At 45.6% G+C, this 21196-nt stretch overlaps 1 protein-coding gene and 1 long non-coding RNA gene across 2 annotated transcripts in view; one reads left to right on the plus strand and one right to left on the minus strand.

Moving 5' to 3' along the window:
- LOC143931005 (uncharacterized) overlaps window positions 1-21196 on the plus strand; it is a 204698-nt gene that overhangs the window by 45984 nt on the left and 137518 nt on the right. The gene's annotated exons all lie outside the window — the stretch shown is intronic.
- Window positions 1-21196, minus strand: part of ZMAT4 (zinc finger matrin-type 4) — a 1011964-nt gene that overhangs the window by 32327 nt on the left and 958441 nt on the right. Inside the window, exon 7 of the mRNA XM_077455722.1 lies at window positions 9838-9968. Coding sequence (XP_077311848.1) covers window positions 9838-9968 — 131 coding nt within the window. The remainder of the gene's footprint in view (window positions 1-9837; window positions 9969-21196) is intronic.

Genomic DNA, 21196 nt, shown 5'->3' on the forward strand with positions numbered 1-21196 from the left:
CTGGATTTCTTCTGAAGGAACGATTCCTTCACAAGAGATCCAGGTCCATGGACGGACTCGGAGAAAGGACCCAAAAAACTTTCGTCCATAGACGTGGATCTCCTCTGAAGGAATCGTTCCTTCACAAGAGATCCAGGTCTATGGACAGACTCGGAGAAAGGACCCAAAAAACTTTCGTCCATAGACGTGGATCTCTTCTGAAGGAATCGTTCCTTCAAAAGAGATCCAGGTCTATGGACGAAAGTTTTTTGGGTCCTTCCTCCGAGTCAGGGTCATGTCTGCCAAGGTGATTTTATAATTACAACATCCAGCTCCATCAGATTCTTTTGTGGACTTTCCGGGTCCTGTGTTCCATCCATATGGCTGGATATCCATTCAGTGGTTTGTAATTTATCCACTGGTCGTTTTTGCGGATGCCATCGGGAGAACAGCAGAGTGCATCTATCAGCTTACAGGACTTCGGTGATGGTCTGGTCCACCTGCCGTTTGGAGCCGTTCATGCTTGATTGACCCATTGGGTCCACCGGTTTTGGTAAGCGTGCATAAGCTATACTATCTGTCTGAAGGTTGTTTCCATGTGATGGTCTACAAGATTCAAGACAACTTCACTGGGATATCATTACAATTTTTGATGGACTTTTTTGTCGCATGCGTTTAGTTTGGAGAACATTTGGTTTCATTTCCATTGTTTCCTTTCTAGGTTATCTATATGTATATATTTTACAGTGATTTTTGTTTACACCAATTCACTTATCTTTAGTGCTACACTTTCCACCTTCACCTTGTTTTCTGAGTCCACAGTAGAGTGTATTTCTGCCCTTACATTGAGCACTTCCTGTACTGTTAACCAAACCTCCTTCTCAGTCCAACGTTTCAATGGCAACCCTGCCTCCCTGCTCATAGCTGACTTGTTTTATTTCATAGTATTTACTTGTGCCGATTATCTAGTGTTTGCCTATGTTAGTCTTATCCGCTTCAGCTGATAAGACTGCAGTAATGTTTTCCGATGCCCAGGTTTACACTGCATGTGATGCCACATGGTCACATGGGGGTGTAGGAGGAAGCTCTGAGTGATTATTCTGTCTCGTGGGATTTCAGTGCTGTGCCATAGGAAGTCCTGGTAATAGACAGACAGGCACACAGAGTGGGAGGGGGGAGTTTACAACCACTTTAAACCTATCGTTTTCAGCCAAGGAAGCTGCCATCTTTGTGTCTGTTTAATCTACAACTGCCATGATGCTGCACATGTGATCACTTATGACACTGGCCATTGGTTGGTTTGACAGTTTGTTTGAGAGCTCAAACAATGGGAGTGTTGTTACATTTCCGGCACGTGCCATAAATAAAAAAAACTGTGTTATGGATGAGTTTACTTCTGCTTTAACTATACTGATACCCTAAAAACATTAACCCCATTCCAATCGCCCAACACATACACTACTTTACCAAAAGTATTGGGACGCTTGCCTTTACACGTGTATGAACTTTAATGGCATTCCAGTCTTAGTCCGTAGGGTTCAATATTGAGTTGGCCCACCCTTTGCAGCTATAACAAATTTAAATCTTCTTGGAAGGCCGTCCACAAGGATGAGAAGGCCTGACCCGCAGTCTCCGTTCTAATTCACCCCAAAGGTGTTCTATCGGGTTAAGATCAGGACTCTGTGCAGGCCAGTCAAGCTCCTCCACCCCAAACTCGCTCATCCATGTCTTTATCGACCTTGCTTTGTGCGCTGGTCCAAATGATATGGTGGAGGGGGGGGTTTTGGTGTGAGGTTGTTTTTCAGGGGATGGGCTTGCCCCCTTAGTTCCAGTGAAGGGAACTCTTAAAGCGTCGGCATACCAAGAAATTGTGGACAATTTCATGTTCCCAACTTTGTGGGCACAGTTTGGGAGTGGCCCCTTCCTGTTCCAAAATGACTGCGCACCAGTGCTCAAAGCGAGGTCCATAAAGACATGGATTGGAGTTTGGCGTGGAGGAAGTTGACTGGCCTGCACAGAATCCTGACCTCAACTCGATAGAACACCTTTGGAATAAATTAGAGTGGAGACTGTGAGCCAGGCCTTCTCGGCCATTATCAGTACCTGACCTCCCAAATTGGGAATCCCAATATTTTTGACAATATAGCGTATGTACAAATAATACACAACACATGGTATTGGTAAGGCGACTAAGGAAAACATATCGAAAGCGGCCTCAGAGCCGGTTCACACAGGGGCAACACGACTTCCAGCGTAACTTTTGGAGGCAACTTGGTCACGACTTGAGTATGAATAACAGCGCGACTTGGAGCGACTTCAACGCGACTTTTAGGGCGACTTACAACACGACTTTAAGTCTCCCCACGGCAGGCGACTTTGGCCATGGCCAATCAGAGAATAATCAGCTCTCGAGGGGGAACTCCACGCCAAATTTTAAATTGAAAACCGGCATGGGTTCCCCCTCCAGGAGCATACCAGGCACTTAGGTCTGGTATGTATTTTAAGGGGAACCCCCCTACTCTGAAAAAACGGAGTGCGGGTCCCCTCAAAATCCATACCAGACCCTTATCCGAGCACGCAGCCCAGCCGGTCAGGAAAGAGGGTGGGATGAGTGAGCGCCCCCCCCCCCCCTCCTAAACCGTACCAGGCCGCATGCCCTCAACATGGGGGGGTGGGGGCAGCACGGCGCCCTGCGGCCCCCCCACCCCAAAGCATCTTGTCCCCATGTTGATGAAAGTTCTATCTTGGTGTCATCAGACCAAAGAATCTCATTTCTCACCATCTTGGAGTCCTTCAGGTGTTTTGTAGCAAACTCCATGTGGGCTTTCATGTGTCTTGCACTAAGGAGAGGCTTCTGTCGGGCCACTCTACCATAAAGCCCCGACTGGTGGAGGGCTGCAGCAATGGTTGACTTTCTACAACTTTCTCCCATCTCCCGACTGAATCTCTGGAGCTCAGCCACAGTGATCTTTGGGTTCTTCTTTACCTCTCTTACCAAGGCTCTTCTCCCCCGATAGCTCAGTTTGGCCGGACGGCCATCTCTAGGAAGGGTTCTGGCTGTCCAAAACGTCTTCCATTTAAGGTATTATGGAGGTCACTGTGCTCTTAGGAACCTTAAGTGCAGCAGAATTATTTTTTGTAACCTTGTCCAGATCTGTGCATTGCCACAATTCTGTCTCTGAGCTCTTCAGGCAGTTCCTTTGACCTCATGATTCTCATTTGCTCTGACATGCACTGTGAGCTGGAAGGTCTTATATAGACAGGTGTGCGGCTTTCCTAATCAAGTCTAATCACAGTATAATCAACACACAGCTGGACTCAAATGAAGGTGTAGAACCATCTCAAGGATGATCAGAAGAAATGGACAGCACCGGAGTTATATATATGAGTGTCACAACAAAGGGTCTGAATACTTAGGACCATGTGATATTTCATTTTTTCTTTTTTTAATAAATCTGCAAAAATGTCAACAATTCTGTGTTTTTCTCTCAATATGGGGTGCTGTCAGGCATGTACTGGCCATCAGGACTACAGGGAGTTTCCCGGTGGGCCGATGGCTCAATGGGCCTGCCTGCGCGGCTCACCCTCAACTTTACGCAGTGATGTGAGACGGATGAGAAAAAATACAGAGGAGAATAAGTGAAATAATAAAAGAGGTTAGTGAGGACTCCTTATGTTATGCTACTTATGTTTTTTTGCACAATTGCGTATAGTTTATATACTGTTTTTGTGCTTGTTTGTAAAATTAAAGTGGGCCGGTCTGGATGAAGTCCGGGACCAAATTTTTGTCCCAGTCCAGCCCTGGGTGCTGTGTGTACATTAATGAGGAAAAAACATGAACTTAACCACTTCCCGACCAGCGCACGACGATGTACGTCGACAGAATGACACGGGCAGGCATATTGGCGTACAGGTACATCCAATCTTCAATGCCGCCCTTCCATCGGGAGCGCGCCAGCGGCGGCGCGCTCCCGCGCTGGTCGGGACCCCCGTGAGTCCGGTCGCGGGACCCGCCGACTCGATCGCCGTGGGCATCCCCGCGATCGTCTCACGGGACGGCTGAATGGAGGAAATGCCGTGTAAACAGCATTTCTCCATTCTGCCTAGCAACTAGTGACGCTGATCTCTGCTCCATGTGATTGGAGCAGAGATCAGTGTTCACTAAATGAAAGCCCAACCCCCCCACAGTTAGTAACACACCCCTAGGAACACTTAACCCCTACACTGCCACCCACTGGTTAACCCCTTCACTGCCAGTGTCATTTACACAGGAATCACTGCATTTATATAGCAGTGATTACTGTATAAATGACAATGGTCCCAAAAATGTCTGATGGGTCCCCCACAATGTCGCAGTCACAATAAAAATCGCTGATCGCCGCCATTACTAGTAAAAAAAATAATAATAAAAAATTATTAATAAAAATGCTATAAAACTATCCTTATTTTGTAAACGCTATAACTTTTGCGCAAACCAATCAATAATCGCCTATTGCGATTTTTTTAACCAAAAATATGTAGAAGAATACGTATCGGCCTAAACTGAGGGAAAAAAATGTTTTTTTATATATTTTTGGGGGATATTTATTATAACAAAAAGTAAAAAATTATGCGTTTTTTTCAAAATTGTGGCTCTATTTTTGTTTATAGCGCAAAAAATAAAAACCGCAGGGGTGATCAAATACCACCAAAAGAAATCTCTATTTGTGGGAAAAAAAGGACGTCAATTTTGTTTGGGAGCCACGTCGCACGACCACGCAATTGTCAGTTAAAGCGACGCAGTGCCGAATCGCAAAAAGTGCTCTGGTCTTTGACCAGCAAAATGGTCCGGTCTGTAAGTGGTTAAATGATTTGAGCAAATGGCTGCAATATAACAAAGAGTGAAAAATGTAAGGGGGTCTGAATACTTTCTGTCCCCCACTGTATACAGGATACTGACTTGGGGTGGAGACAACAGCAGGTTATCTGGAAAGTCAGGCTTATGCCGCATACACACGACTGGACTTTTCAACATCAAAGGTCCGACAGAACGATTCCGGCAGACCATTCGATCGTGTGTGGGCTGCAGCGGACTTTTGATTTGCAAAAGTCTGACAGACTTTAGAAATGGAACATGTTTCAAATTTTTTCCGCCGGACCCAGTTCCTACCGAGAAATCCGCTCGTGTGTATGCTAGTCCGATGGACAAAAACTGACGTGAGGGCAGCTATTGGCTACTGGCTGTGAACTTCCTTATTCTAGTCCGGTCGTACGTCATCACGTTCGAATCCGTTGGACTTTGGTGTGCTTGTGTGTGGCCAAGTCTGTTCATTCGGAAAGTTCGTCAGAACTCTGTCAGAACTCCGTCGAAAGTCTGTCGGACCTAGTCCCTCGAAAAGTTCGGTCGTGTGTACGCGGCATTAGCCTGCTACAGCTGAGCTGGGAGCAGCAGAGAGACTCCGCAGTGCACCCAGGGACAGCATTAGAATGGCAGTGGTGGATCAAACCATGATACACGTCAACATAAAATAACCACTTCCCGACCAGCGCACGACGAAGTACGTCGACAGAATGGCACGGGCAGGCATATTGGCGTACATGTACGTCCAATATTCGTTGCCGCCGTGCCATCGGGAGCGCGCCGCCGGCGGCGCGCTCCCGCGCTGGTCGGGACCCCCGTGAGTCCGGTCGCGGGACCTGCGGACTCGATCGCCGCGGGCATACCCGCAATCGTCTCACGGAGCGGCCGAATGGAGGAAATGCTGTATAAACAACATTTTTCCATTCTGCCTAGCAACTAGTGACGCTGATCTCTGCTCCATGTGATTGGAGCAGAGATCAGTGTACACTAAATGAAAGCCCAACCCCCCCACAGTTAGTAACACACCCCTAGGAACACTTAACCCCTACACTGCCACCCACTGGTTAACCCTTTCACTGCCAGTGTCATTTACACAGGAATCACTGCATTTATATAGCAGTGATTAATGTATAAATGACAATGGTCCCAAAAATGTGTCAAAAATGTCCGATGGGTCCCCCACAATGTCGCAGTCACAATAAAAATCGCAGATCGCCGCCATTACTAGTAAAAAAAAAAATAATAAAAAATTATTAATAAAAATGCTATAAAACTATCCCTATTTTGTAAACGCTATAACTTTTGCGCAAACCAATCAATAATCGCTTATTGCGATTTTTTTTTACCAAAAATATGTAGAAGAATACGTATCGGCCTAAACTGAGGGAAAAAAATGTTTTTTTATATATTTTTGGGGGATATTTATTATTACAAAAAGTAAAAAATAATGCGTTTTTTTCAAAATTATCACTCTATTTTTGTTTATAGCGCAAAAAATAAAAACCGCAGGGGTGATCAAATACCACCAAAAGAAAGCTCTATTTGTGGGAAAAAAAGGACGTCAATTTTGTTTGGGAGCCACGTCGCACGACCGCGCAATTGTCAGTTAAAGCGACGCAGTGCCGAATCGCAAAAAGTGGTCTGGTCTTTGACCAGCAAATTGGTCCGGTCTGAAAGTGGTTAAGCAATACAATTCGGTGACAGTTCCTTTAGGTGTGACGGTATTTCTATCAAATCTGGCTACACTGCCAAAATGAATGAAGAGAAGGCCAGTGATAGCAAAATTCCTGGCATTACTGGTCAGTGTGGGGTGGATGCTGCAATGGAGAATTGAATGTTAAAGTCCTTTGTGGTGGTTGGGAGGAATACATATGAAGAATGTACCGAAAGTAATGCAAAAGGGACATAACTTTTATTATTAACTTTCATAGATCGGTGAAATTTCACGTTGGTAGTTACTACTAAGAGTTACTACTCTTGTTCTTTTTCATTGCAGGTAAATAATGGATTCCAAGCAGAAGCAATGTGTCGTCCTGGAGTTCTTGATGAAGGAGGGGTGCAGGCTGTTCTACACAGAAGGTTACAGAATGTTTATGGAGATGACACCATTGACCAGAGTCACCAATGACAAGACATTGGTGTCATCTCTCTAAACATTCCGTAACCACCTGCGGCCTTCACCCCTCCTTCATCAAGAACTCATTGATGGCACATTGCTTCTGCTTGGAATCCATTATTTACCTGCAATGAAAACAAAGAAGTAGTAGATCAATTACCATAGAGGAAGAGTTACTCTACCAACGTATGAAATTTGAACGACCCATGTAAGTTAACAAATCAATGATGTCTCCTTTTGCTTTCTTTTTGGTACAGCCCTCACAGAATCGGCAGTGTACTTGCAAATAAAGTGTAGATGAACCTTCATTAGTTCATAACATCATGAGCCTCCAGTGCTCCAAGGTCCTACAGGGCCTCTTGGGCAAAGAGAAATTTCGTAATTAGTCCATAGTATAGGACAATGTCTCTGCTCCTTAACTATTGGGTCTGGCACTTTCTATAACCATATAGTGTTTCCGTACATCCACCATCACAATAGTACGATGTGTATATTCAGGGCCTCTTTGGGAAGCAGAAATTTTGTAACTGGTCCAAATGTTTGGTACCAGTGAGTCTCATACACTATGGCCCAAGTGTAGTATAGATTAATCTTCATTCGTTTAGAACAGCAAGAGCCACCCATGCTGCAAGGTCATACAGGGCTTCTGTCAGGACCGATATCTGAACCCACAACCTCTGCTCTATCCAACAGTAGCTGTCCTTGCTGAGCCAACAGAGATGCTGGACAGCATCCCATTTAAAGCGGGAGTCCACCGGGAGTTCCGCCGTTTTTTTTTTTTTTTTTTAAAGCCAGCAGCTACAAATACTGCAGCTGCTGACTTTTAAAATAAGGACACTTACTCGCCCAGCGCGCCCGCGATGTCAGCACCCGAAGCCGATCTCTCGATCATCTCTCAGGTGCTGCCGCCGCCATCTTGGGTATGGGAATCAGGAAGTGGAGCCTTTCGGCTTCATTTCCCGGTTCCCTACTGCGCATGCGCGAGTCGCGCTGCGCAATAAGGATGGTCCCGCTGCCTCTGGGATCCGTGTGTTTCCCAGCAGGCAGCGGGGGACTTTCGGAAAGGGGCGTAATCTACGCCCCTTTCTGCAGATAGCTATGCCGGAAGTGGGTGCAGATACCTGTACTGTACAGGTACCTGCACCCCCCTCCCCCCTGAAAGGTGCCAATTGTGGCGCCGGAGGGGGGGAGGATTCCAATGAGCGGAAGGTCCACTTTAGGGTGGACCTCCGCTTTAAATCCTTACATAATCTTGCCTTGTACTCCTTGCTCCTCCCATGAACTTCCTATGTAAAGCATGCCTTTGCACTTCCTGTTTACCAGATTATTGTGCTCTCTCAAGCCGATATCTTACTCCTTGGCGTACCTGCAGCTGTCCTTATCGCCACTATCATTTGTCACCAACCTTTGGCTTGTTTCTCAACTACGTTTCTGCTTGATCACCTCTGGGCTGATCCTGAGGACCACGACCTGGTACTAACATGCAGCAATATTACAGTGGGGAGATGTGGACATTACAGTGGGGGAGATGTGGACATTACAGTGGGGGGAGATGTGGACATTACAGTGGTGGAGATGACGTGGATATTACAGTGGGGAAGAAGACAACATTACACTTCCTGTTTACCAAATGATTGTGCTCTCTCAAGCTGATATCTTATTCCTTGGCGTACCTACAGCTGTCCTTATCACCACTATCATTTGTTACCGACCTTTGGCTTGTTTCTCAACTACGTTTCCGCTTGATCACCTCTGGGCTGATCCTGAGTACCACGACCCAGTACTAACATGCAGCAATATTACAGTGGGGCGAGATGTGGACATTACAGTGGGGGGAGATGTGGACATTACAGTGGGGGGAGATGTGGACATTACAGTGGGGGGAGATGGGGACATTACAGTGGGGGGAGATGTGGACATTACAGTGGTGGAGATGACGTGGATATTACAGTGGGGAAGAAGACAACATTACACTTCCTGTTTACCAGATTATTGTGCTCTCTCAAGCTGATATCTTACTCCTTGGCGTACCTGCAGCTGTCCTTATCGCCACTATCATTTGTCACCGACCTTTGGCTTGTTTCTCAACTACATTTCTGCTTGATCACTTCTGGGCTGATCCTGAGGACCACGACCTGGTACTAACATGCAGCAATATTACAGTGGGGAGATGTGGACATTACAGTGGGGGGAGATGTGGACATTACAGTGGGGGGAGATGTGGACATTACAGTGGTGGACATGACGTGGATATTGCAGTGGGGAAGAAGACAACATTACACTTCCTGTTTAGCAGATTATTGTGCTCTCTCAAGCTGATATCTTATTCCTTGGCGTACCTACAGCTGTCCTTATCGCCATTATCATTTGTTACCGACCTTTGGCTTGTTTCTCAACTACGTTTCCGCTTGATCACCTCTGGGCTGATCCTGAGGACCCACGACCTGGTACTAACATGCAGCAAAACTCATCTCCACCATCAGAAGCTCTGGTGAACACCAGTTGGTGCTTAGACTCTGCACCTCAGGTGAGCCCGCATCATCCACCAGGGTCACCTGCTTGTATACCTATCCTGCTGGTGGCTGCGAAAGCTACTGGTAGCCCAGCCTGACCCCTGATCTGTGACAGGTTCTTTGCCAAGGAGAATTTTTGTAACTGATGCCTAGTATAGGACAATTTCCCTGCTTCCTCCCTGTGGAGACTGGCACTTTCTATAACCATAGTGTGCTTTTGTACATCCAGAGTCACAATAATAAAATATGTATACTGGCTGGAGATCCTTTGGAATCGGATTTGCTTATCGCAGTACTCATTTATTATAGTAATAGTCGCTGTAGTCAAATTACGACTGCATTTCTCAGCAAGAAGAAAAGGCCAACACAACACAATGGTTTCCATTTACCCTCTTTAACCAGCTGCTTCTGGATGTTGTTGCCGGTGTAGAAGTTGCTTCTTGGCTCCGTTTGTGCGTCAGGGGAATTCTGGAGATTTCCTTGCCCATTTAACTTGCTTCCGTCTGAGTTATTGTTAGCACTAAAATGACAGAGAAAAAGAATATTGTTATTTCTGATGTGAAAACAGATTACATAATTCAAGGAATAGAGTTCTGTAATAACAGCACACAGAGAAATATCCACTGTGTAATATCGGGATATATCATTCTGACTGGTGGGGTTCGAATTGTAAAGAAAGGCGCGAGTTCCCGGTAATTACATGTTTTTCAGTAACAGTGTGTTCAAGTGAAAATGGTAATTCCATTTTATGTCAAACGAATCAATAACTAGACTTAAAGATATATACACATTGTATGAGATTTACCGGCACCAAACATTACGGAGTGCTGGACACGGAATGACATTTTTATTCTTGCATTAATGTGGCAGGATGCTTTATTGCCACTCTCACTTAGGTAATCTGTTCTCAATTTCCAGCTAAAACGTAAGATCCCTCAACCGTAGAGCTTCATGAATACAAATTAATGTGTATTTTTAGAAAATAATTTGTTCGCAAACAGCAGAATTTCATATCAGCGATCACCTGGGAATGAATATGCTGACTACGCGCTTTAAATTATACATACGACAAAACCGACCCAATGTCTTGTTAGCAGCGTTGCAGGCACGCTGACCGTACAAAGGAAAGTGACTCTTACATAATGTGTGGTGGAATCGAGGGGCCATCATGCGTGGTGAAATCGAGCGGCCATCCCGCGGGGTGGAATTGAGCAGCCATCCCGTGGGGTGGAATCGAGAGGCCACCCCGCGTGATGGAATCGAGAGGCCACCCCGCGTGATGGAATTGAGAGGCCACCCCGCGTGATGGAATCGAGAGGCCTCCCCGCGTGATGGAATCGAGAGGCCTCCCCGCGTGATGGAATCGAGAGGCCTCCCCGCGTGATGGAATCGAGAGGCCACCCTGAGCGGTGGAATCGAGGGGCCTTCTCATTGCATTTGAAGAATAAATGGTTTCAGCAGAGAACCTGTGCTTCCATTTGGAAGGATTTGTCTAGCTTGTTTTTGGTCTAACTTAAAAGGTCTTTAAACATTTTATTACTAGGGCCACATTGTATATTTTACAAGTATTCAAGTGGCCATAGATGATTTCTCCATCCACACAAACCAGGGGGATGGAGGAATCATCTATGGCAATTTACATCCATGTGTGCCATCAGAGTCCCCTCTTGCAACCGTGTGTCCAGCATAGTTCCCCCCCCAGCAGCCATGTGTGTCCAGCATAGCCCTCCCTTGCATCCACGTGCGTCAAGCAGAGTCCCCCCTTACTCTTCAGGTGACAGAACAGCAGAGTGTAAGCTGGGAGGCAGGGCAGGTCTGGATGGAGGAGGTCTGGTGAATGCTGGCGATGGTGCAATAATCACTTCCAGCATCCTAGCAACCAACTACAGCAAGGGAAGGGGGCACTTTGTGCTGGATGCTGGGGGAGGATCGTGCCTGACTGTGAATATGCCAGTCACTGTATTACACTAAACAGACCACTGCCAGCCAACACGGGTTGCTGTGGGCCACATAAAGCCTTGTAGTGGGTTGGCCCATGGACCACAATTTGGAGATCCCTGGTCTAGTTCATTCACCATGTAATGGACAGCTGATTTGGGCTAGCTGGAAGACTTCTCCCAACAATTGTCAGTTGGTATTCCAAATACATATACACTTTATTTAGTCTGCTTTGTGATAAAACACGCTGCATTATCATACCAATTGTTATGATAAAATCGATGAAAAGTCAACTGAAAAACATTACCATAGAGGCGATAACAAATTAAATTGAACTCCAGTTTACAACATCATGTAATCATTCCCCATCCCCAGGGGGGGCAAATGGCTCTGTCCATTAGGATACTCCTCCAAGGTTATAGGAAATGGACAATGCCAATAGTTAGTGTAACTTCTCTGTCTGAAGGACCAACTTGGTGCTTGTTGAAATGATAGATTCTCTAACTCTGGAAGAAAAACCCGAGACTGCAAGAGAAGATGGGTCGTGTTTAATGGAAGACCCGAACATTCCCCTAAATCCCTAATGTCTGAGGGACATGTAGATGCATGTATGTTCACGTTTTACAATGTTACTAGTTAAGCATTTTCCCTGGGATGTTCACTTTAAATGTTCTTTAGTCTAAAACAATGGATGTGCCCCTTTGCTTGTCTTTATTCCGCCCTTAGGGACACTAATCCTCCTACTGACACCAGAGATGGGGAAATATTTCTCTCACTGACACCAATTTTGGGGCACTATTTCTCCCACTGATACTAATGATGGAGCACTATTCTGTCCACTGATACCAATGGTGGTGCACTATTCCTCCCACTGATACCAATGATGGGACACTATTGCTCCCACTGATGCCAATGATGGGGCACTTTTCCTTCCACTGATGCCAATGATGGGACACTATTCCTCCCACTGATGCCAATGATGGGACACTATTCCTCCCACTGATGCCAATGATAGGGCACTATTCCTCCCACTGATGCCAATGATGGGACACTATTCCTCCCACTGATGCCAATGATAGGGCACTATTCCTCCCACTGATGCCAATGATGGGACACTATTCCTCCCACTGATGCCAATGATGGGGCACTATTCCTCCCACTAATGCCAATGATGGGACACTATTCCTCCCACTGATACCAATGATGGGACACTCTTCCTCCCAGTGACACCAATGATGGGACACTATTCCTCCCAGTGACACCAATGCATTGCAATGCAACTTTTTTACTCTGTGTCCACAAAGCCTATGGCATTGTTTGTTTACTCCCATGATTGGGGCATTTTCTACCCCCCACTGACCACAGTCTGGCCCCCCTAAAGTTTGAAAGGCAGTACACTGGCCCTGTGTTTCAATTGTTTGGAGACCCCTGCTCTAAAATAAAGGAGAACGGTTTGCTTGGTAGTGCTGGAATGGGAGTCCTATGGGGTGCCAGTTTATGGGACACGTCTTTTAGTCTTCTCAGCATGTGATGTAACTGGGCTTGGTCAAGGTGGGAAATCGACCTTCACTGAGCTTCTGGGACTGAAGAGCTTTAAAAGGATTATAAACTCTAGCCAGTGTGTGGCATACAAAAACCTGCAAAATATACCATAAAATATGGCTGACAGAGGACGCCAAGTTTCCCCACTTCCCAACTTTCATGAATTCATCCAGCAAAGTTAATGTGAAACTTCAATGAAAAATGGTGATTCACTTTTCCTGCCAACTGTGGCTGCACCCCCAACTGCCTTCCTTGCCTTCCTTGTACTTGTCTCATTCCATAGCACTGAGTGCAATTTCTCTCTGCTGCCTCTTTCCTCTGCTATCTGCATGAATCACTTCTGACAAGTTTTCCTGACACCAAGAGATAAAAAGATAATGGGAGGAACTTTCCTGCCAACTGTGGCTGCACCTCCAACTGACTTCCTTCCAACTGCCTTCCTTTAAAGTAGTTGTAAACCTGAAGCATAAAATCTGAACAAAGCACATCCCTGTTCTTGTCTCAAAAAGATAAAAAGATAATGGGAGGAACCTCCAGCACATTGCCTGTGATTGATGGCCTCAGCTCTGTTCCTGTGTGCTGTGTGAAAGGGGAGGGGGTCCCTTTCCTCCAATCAACTTTTACTCTGTAGAGTGTAACTTCAGCTCACGATCCCCCCCCCCCCCCCCGCGCTTTCTGAAAGCTCAGATAAGTTGTATAAGACCTCAGATAAACAGGTACAATTTATGTAGAATGATTTAATCTCTGTGTATCACCTGAGATTAGTCACTTCACTGGATATATGTAAGGGTTTACATCCACTTTAATCTACAAACACGGGAAGGAAATAGGCATTTATGTATTCATTGGTAGTCACTGCTATAGACATGGGAATGTGTATGGCTGTGGTGGTGCTGCCAGCGACATTGTTCTAAGAAAACCACTCTAATCTGGCACCTGTACCTTGTTTCTGGTGAAACCTTGCTCCCCTTTGTTCCTCTCACGAACTTCCCATTTAAGCCATGCCTTTCACTTCCTGTTTGCAAGATTATTGTTCTCTCTCTAGCCAATATCACGCACGTGTCACTTTTTCTGATGTTTGTATCTTCACTACCACTCGTTACTGATCTTTTGGCTTGTTCCTCGACTACGCTTCCGCTTGATCTCAACCTGAAAAAACTTGTTACCGACCTTTGGCTTGTTCCTCAGCTACGCTCCTGTTTATTCCCAACCTGCAACCACTTGTTACTGACCTTTGGCTTGTTCCTTGGCTACACTTCCTTTTGATCTCAACCTGCAACCACTTGTTACAGACCTTTGGCTTGTTCCTCAGCTAGGCTTCTGTTTATTCCCAACCTGCAACCACTTTTTACTGACCTTTGGCTTGTTCCTTGACTACACTTCCGCTTGATCTCAACCTGCAACCACTTGTTACAGACCTTTGGCTTGTTCCTCAGCTACGCTTCTGTTTAATCCCAACCTGCAACTACTTGTTACTTTGGCTTGTTTACTGACTATGCTTCCGCTTGATCCCTACCTGTTATATCTGCTACTGGACACCAGCTTGCTCACCTGCTGATGGGGCGATCCTGGGGACCTTGACCTGGTACTAAACTCAGAAAAATCCATCAGGAGCTCTGGTGAGTACCGGTCACTACCGCTCACCTCAGGGGAGCCCATGTCATCCACCTGGGTGATCTGCTTGTGTGCTTATCCAGCTAGTTGGTGGGAGCCTCTCTACTGCTAGAGCTACTGGTCTCCAACCCTGACCCCTGATTGTGGCAAATGGTCCTAAGTATAGCCAAAACTTTTTTCCTCCATTTAGAGCTAAAAAAAAACACTGGGGAAGGATACGAAAGCTTGTTGGGGTCTTATTGCTGATGTCACTAGAGAGTTTTGTAATAATTTTCTATTTCTGTGACATCATAACTAGAAACGGGAGTCATTGAAATGGGCTGGAAGAGGAATGTGCAGATATCCCCAAACAGGGCCGCATTAAGAGCATCATGTGCTTGGTGCTGAGGATTTTGGTGGACCTTTGGACCTTCTGTTTTCCAAGAGCCTGTGCTGGCACGCGCCCAAACTCAAAAGGGCACAGCCACACAGGCATTACACTAGGGAAGCCTGGCATTTGATTTTCTGTAAGGGCCGTGCATCCGCATTCACTCTGGGCTGGAAGAGCGCAGGTGCGCAGGCCTAACGCTATGGAAGCCCCAGACTTCAGTAAGAGCCCTGCATTGACGTGCCCCAGGCTTCTGTTAGAACTGCTCATGCAGTGCCCATTATCAATCCCACCACCCTGCCCAGGCGGTGCATGTGGAATGCAGGGCCCATCAGGGGGAGAGCTCTTCCCATGGGCCCACTGCTTTCCATGGGCAGTCTGTCCTTTTTTTGGGTGGCTGGGCCTATATGAAAGTAGGGGCCTGGAGCTGCAGCTCCAATAGCCCCTACGTTAATCCAGCCCTGTCCCCAAAAAAACACTTCTGTGTCCTGATTACAGAGATTTCCTATAAGTTCCTGTTGCTCTCACCAGGACAGTAGATGAAGGGAAATATCGTCAATGAGGGAAATATGGTAAGAAAGCATACTTGAGAGTGATTTGAATACCCCTTCTGAGGTTTGACCTATAAATGAAGAGAACATGCAGCCATTGTAGCTGGTCAATAGATCTAACAACCCTTCGTGACCCCGAGCTGCTGCCCTGCAGTACTTAGCAGACCACACAGTGCTCCATACACCGTGTTCTCCCTTTTAATACACAAAGCCCCGAGAAGCAGGCAGAAATGTTCAAGGTTAAGAAGAAGTCAAGTTCTACCATGCTGGATCTTAAGGAATTATGCATTTCAATGTCTCCCCGCAGAGTACAGCTCTCTTAGGGTTTTATGTTTATATCCGAGTTAACTCTGTTTAGCCTCTTTAACAAAAACCTAAATGCAGTGAAGGAATACAAATATTGTGAAAGAAGGAGTAGACAATTTACATATTCTAATTCCAATCAAAGCGCATTATTAGAGACACTTCACATTTACCGGGGCTAATAAAAACCTTGGCGCTTTTCCAATCCAATTCGCGGCAATTACAATGGAACGCGTCTTTTTAATAAGAACAATAAAAACCAGTTTGGAAAGCAAATTTATTTAACAGGGGATTACAAAAAAAAATAAAAAATCCTAATTAGGCAGTCATTCAATAAATACCAGTAAGAGACTAGTCTGCACCTTCATAGATCACAGAGGTGAATGAAAACTGATTAGTTTGATAAGACAAATGTATTTGTATTCCTGCAGACAGAAAGCAGCTGGAGCTAATAATCTTCTTATACCAACCAAATAAGCTGAACTCACAATAGATGTAAAATGGTCTTTGCTTGATCTGTGCAGTAATGATCAAGGGTGGGTTTCATGGCTATAAAACTTCAACTTCTGCAAACACATCCTGGCCAACAAAATAGATTTTTCTCAAATATTTTCTGTAGTGCCCCACCACAGTCGTCTCCTCAGAAAATAATTGTGTGTCAGGACCCGGATCTGAACCTGTGACCTCTGCCGTTTCTGGCGGTACGGTATCTCTTCTTACTGAGCCACCTAAGATACTGCACAGTACCCTGCCTGATTCCTTAGACAATCTTGCCTTGGCTCCTGCTTTTTTTGAACGCTTTGATCCTCCTATGAACTTCCTATTTAAAGCGGTTTTGTACCTAAAAATTTAACTTCATATTATTAAAAGCACAAGATAGCATACTTACCTAAATGAACCCTGAAAAAAAAAATATTCATTACTTAGCTTATATTTCAGATGTTTCTGCTGACTTCCGGGCTGTCCTCCCGTGGGAGTAGGCGTGGTTATCCTCCTCGCAATGGTCCCTGGGAAATTTCTAAGCTATTTCCCAAGAATCCATGGGGGACAAAGAAATTGCGAAATCTCGTGAGATTTCGGGAGGACGCCGGTCACGTGGCGAGGGCGTGTCCGAATTTGCCATTTTTAAAGTGGGCAGGCAGCTGTATCTGCCATTACCACCATTGCACACGAGGAAGTCAAACAAAACACACAAAGGACACTATCAGTGAGCATGCGCGAGATGGAGCGGAGCATGCTGGGAGCCGAGCGTCATCAAACAGAGGAAGTAAATGCCTGTGGGCTTCAGACGCCCACACTTAAAATGGAAAACTCCTGAGTACTTTTTTAAAACTTATCCGAAGGAAAAGAATCGTCGCACCGGGGGTCAAAAACACGCCGATCATGGATGCTAACCGACGGTAGCAATAAACAGCGGAATCCTGCTTTAAGCCAAGCCTTTGCACTTCCTGTTTGCCAGGTTGTTGTGCTCTCCAGTCAATATCTAACTGTTGGTACTCCTGCTGTTGTCCACATCTTCGCTACCACTCATTACCGACCTTTAGATTGTTCCTCAAATACACTTCCACTTGATTCCAACCTGCAACCACTTGTTACCGACCTTTGACTTTTTTACTGTTTACATTTCTGCTTGATCCCTGCCTGCTATATCAGCTACTGGACCCCGTCTTGCTCCCCTCCTGGTGGGGCGATCCTGAAGACTGAGACCTGGTACTAACATGCAGAAAGACCCCTCTCCACCATCAGAAGCTCTGGGGAATACCGGTTAGTGCCTAGACCCCACACCTTGGGTGAGCCACTTCTGCTAGTCTCTGTCTCTTTGCTACCACTTGCTACTGATCTTTGGCTTGATCTTCAACTACATTTAATATAGCATGATTCAACATTTCCTGATAGTTTAGAAAGGTGTCCCACCAAGGGAAGTCACATGAGCCGATTGGACAATATTGACTGGCGCCATGTGTATCCAAATTATCCCTTCTGTGTATCCCTTCTTTTGACTAGTGAGACTGACAATGATAGTGATTGGCCACCCATTAAATCACAGGAGCCTTTGACACAATGCGAAAGTGTCAAGAGTGTATCTACTTGAAGACCAACTTAGGGCAAAATGAAATCTTCCACACCCCTCCCAACTACTCAACATTTTTATGTACCCTTCAAAACCTCTTTTTACGTACAACTGAACCCAACGAGAAGTTCCCATGTCACCAGATTGTAGATATGTACGTTTTGCTTCGTTATGTCATTTTTTGGACGAAAATTAAATTTTCAGAGATTCGGTTGTATACGAATCTCCGAATGGACATAGTAACGAATGTCAATGAATCTGAAAAAAAATGAATGCATTTGTTTCATTAGGATGATGTCTCATGATGCAATAGTAGTTCAGACCCATGGGGAAATTGAATACAATTTTCGAATTTTTGTTTGATAATTCGTATAATGAGTGGATCAGAATTTCATTCCATTTGTTAATTTGGATACACATGGCGCCAGTCAATATTGTCCAATCGGCTTATGTGACTTCCCTTTGTGGGTTGGACTAACATCTGAAAATATTGAGTCCTTCCAGTTCAACAACATATGAACTACAGTGGTGTGAAAAAGTGTTTGCCCCCTTCCTCATTTCCTGTTCCTTTGCATGTTTGTCACACTTAAGTGTTTCGGAACATCAAACCAATTTAACCACTTAACAACCGCCCATTGCCGATTAACGGCTTCAGGGCGGTTGTTTAACTCTGAGAGGCCGTTAATTAACTGCCTCCCAGAATTCTGCTCTCGCGCGCCCCCTGGGGCGCGCACTCGAGAGCATCCGTGACCGCTGGGTCCACAGGACCCGGCGCATCACGAATCACGGTAAACGCCCGCTCAGCGCGGCCGTTTACCACGTGATCGCTCCGTCAAATGACGGAGTGATCACTTGTAAACAAACCGGCGTCATGTTATGACGCCGGTTCCTCCCTCCCCCTCTCTGTACCGATCGGTACAGCGGAGGGGGAAGAGATCGGTGTCAGCAGCGATGTGGGCTGCATCTGCAGTGCCCACATCGCTGCGCACCGAAAATTAACCCCTCAATTCCCTGCCAACACTCTGCAATACCCTGCCATTACTCTGCAATACCCCCATTACTCTGCATTACTCTGCAATACCCCCATTACTCTGCAATACCCCCATTACTCTGCATTACCCTGCAACACTCTGCATTACCCTGCAGCACTCTGCATTACCCTGCAACACTCTGCATTGCCCTGCAACACTCTGCATTGCCCTGCAACACTCTGCATTGCCCTGCAACACTCTGCATTGCCCTGCAACGCTCCGCAATACCCTGCAACGCTCCGCAACACCTTGCAACGCTCCGCAACACCTTGCAACACCTTGCAACACTCCGCAACACTCCGCAATACCCTGCAACACTCTGCAATACCCTGCAACACTCCGCAACACCTTGCAACACTCTGCAATACCCTGCAACACTCCGCAACACCTTGCAACACTCCGCAATACCCTGCAACACTCCGCAACACCTTGCAACACTCTGCAATACCCTGCAACACTCTGCAATACCCTGCAACACTCTGCAATACCCTGCAACACTCCGCAACACCTTGCAATACCCTGCAACACTCTGCAATACCCTGCAACGCCCTGCAACACTCCGCAACGCCCTGCAACACTCCGCAACACTCCGCAATGCCCTGCAACACTCCGCAACGCCCTGCAACACTCTGCAATGCCCTGCAACACTCCGCAACGCCCTGCAACACTCTGCAATGCCCTGCAACACTCCGCAACACCTTGCAACACTCTGCAATACCCTGCAACACTCTGCAATACTCTGCAACACTCTGCAACGCTTTGCAATACCCTGCAACACTCTGCAATACCCTGCAACACTCTGCAATACCCTGCAACACCCGCCAATACCCTGCAACACCCGCCAATACCCTGCAACACTCTGCAATGCTCTGCAACACCCGCCAATACCCTGCAACACTCTGCAATGCTCTGCAACACCCGCCAATACCCTGCAACACTCTGCAATGCTCTGCAACACCCGCCAATACCCTGCAATGCAATACTCTGCAACGCCATACTCTGAGATACCCAGCCATAGTCGGTGATACCCTGCAATACCCAGCCATAGACATCCCCCCCCCTCCCGCCGCCCTCCGGTGCTTCTATCGAATCACTAATACGATCAAAGACAGAATCTTCTTTTTTTTTTTTTTTTTCAGGCTTCCCAGCTTAGAGGTGAGATGCGGGGTCTCATTGACCCCACATCTCACTGTAAAGAGGACCTGTCATGCCATATTCCTATTACAAGGGATGTTTACATTCCTTGTAATAGGAATAAAAGTGATCAAAAAAATTATTTTTGGGGGAAAAAATGTCAAACTAAAATAAATAAAGTAAAATGAACAATAAAAAAAATGTTTTTTTTTTTTAAAGCGCCCCTGTCCCCATGTGCTCGCATGCAGAAGCGAACGCATACGTAAGTCCCGCCCACATATGAAAACGGTGTTCAAACCACACATGTGAGGTATCGCTGCGAACGTTAGAGCGAGAGCAATAATTCTAGCCCTAGACCTCCTCTGTAACTCAAAACATATAACCAGTAAAAAAAAAATTTAATTGTCGCCTATGGGGATTTTTAAGTAGCGACGTTTGGCGCCATTCCACGAGTGTGTTCAATTTTGAAGAGTCACATATTAGGTATCTATTTACTCAGCGTAACTTCATCTTTCACATTATGGAAAAATTGGGCTAACTTTACTGTTTTTTTTTTTTTTTTAAGCCCAAAACTGTTTTTTTTTTCAAAAAAAAGCATTCGAAAAATTACTGCGCAAATACCGTGCGAGATAAAAAGTTGCAAAGACCACCATTGTATTCTCCAGGGTGTTTGCTAAAAAAACATATATAATGTTTTGGAGTTCTATGTAATTTTCTAGCAAATAAATGATGATTTTTACATGTAGGAGAGAAATGTCAGAATTGTCCTGGGTGCTCCAGAACACCTGATGGCGCTCCCTGCATGTTGGGCCTCTGTATGTGGCCACACTGTGTAAAAGTCTCACACATGTGGTATCGCCATACTCGGGAGTAATAGCAGAATGTGTTTTGGGGTGTAATTTGTGGTATGCATATGCTGTGTGTGAGAAATAACCTGATAATATGACAATTTTGTGAAAAAAAAAAAAAGTAAAAAAAATCTTGATTTTGCAAAGAATTGTGGGAAAAAATGACAACTTCAAAAAACTCATCATGCCTCTTACTAAATACCTTGGAATGTCTTCTTTCCAAAAAGGGGTAATTTGGGGGGTATTTGTACTTTTCTGGCTTGTTAGGGTCTCAAGAATTGAAATAGGCCGTCAGTACTTCAGGTGTGATCAATTTTCAGATATTGGCACCATAGCTTGTGGACTCTAT

Source organism: Lithobates pipiens, unplaced genomic scaffold (genome assembly GCF_037356315.1).
Source record: "Lithobates pipiens isolate NorthernLeopardFrog02 unplaced genomic scaffold, aLitPip1_a1.2 Scaffold_25, whole genome shotgun sequence".
Taxonomy (NCBI): Eukaryota; Metazoa; Chordata; class Amphibia; order Anura; family Ranidae; genus Lithobates; species Lithobates pipiens.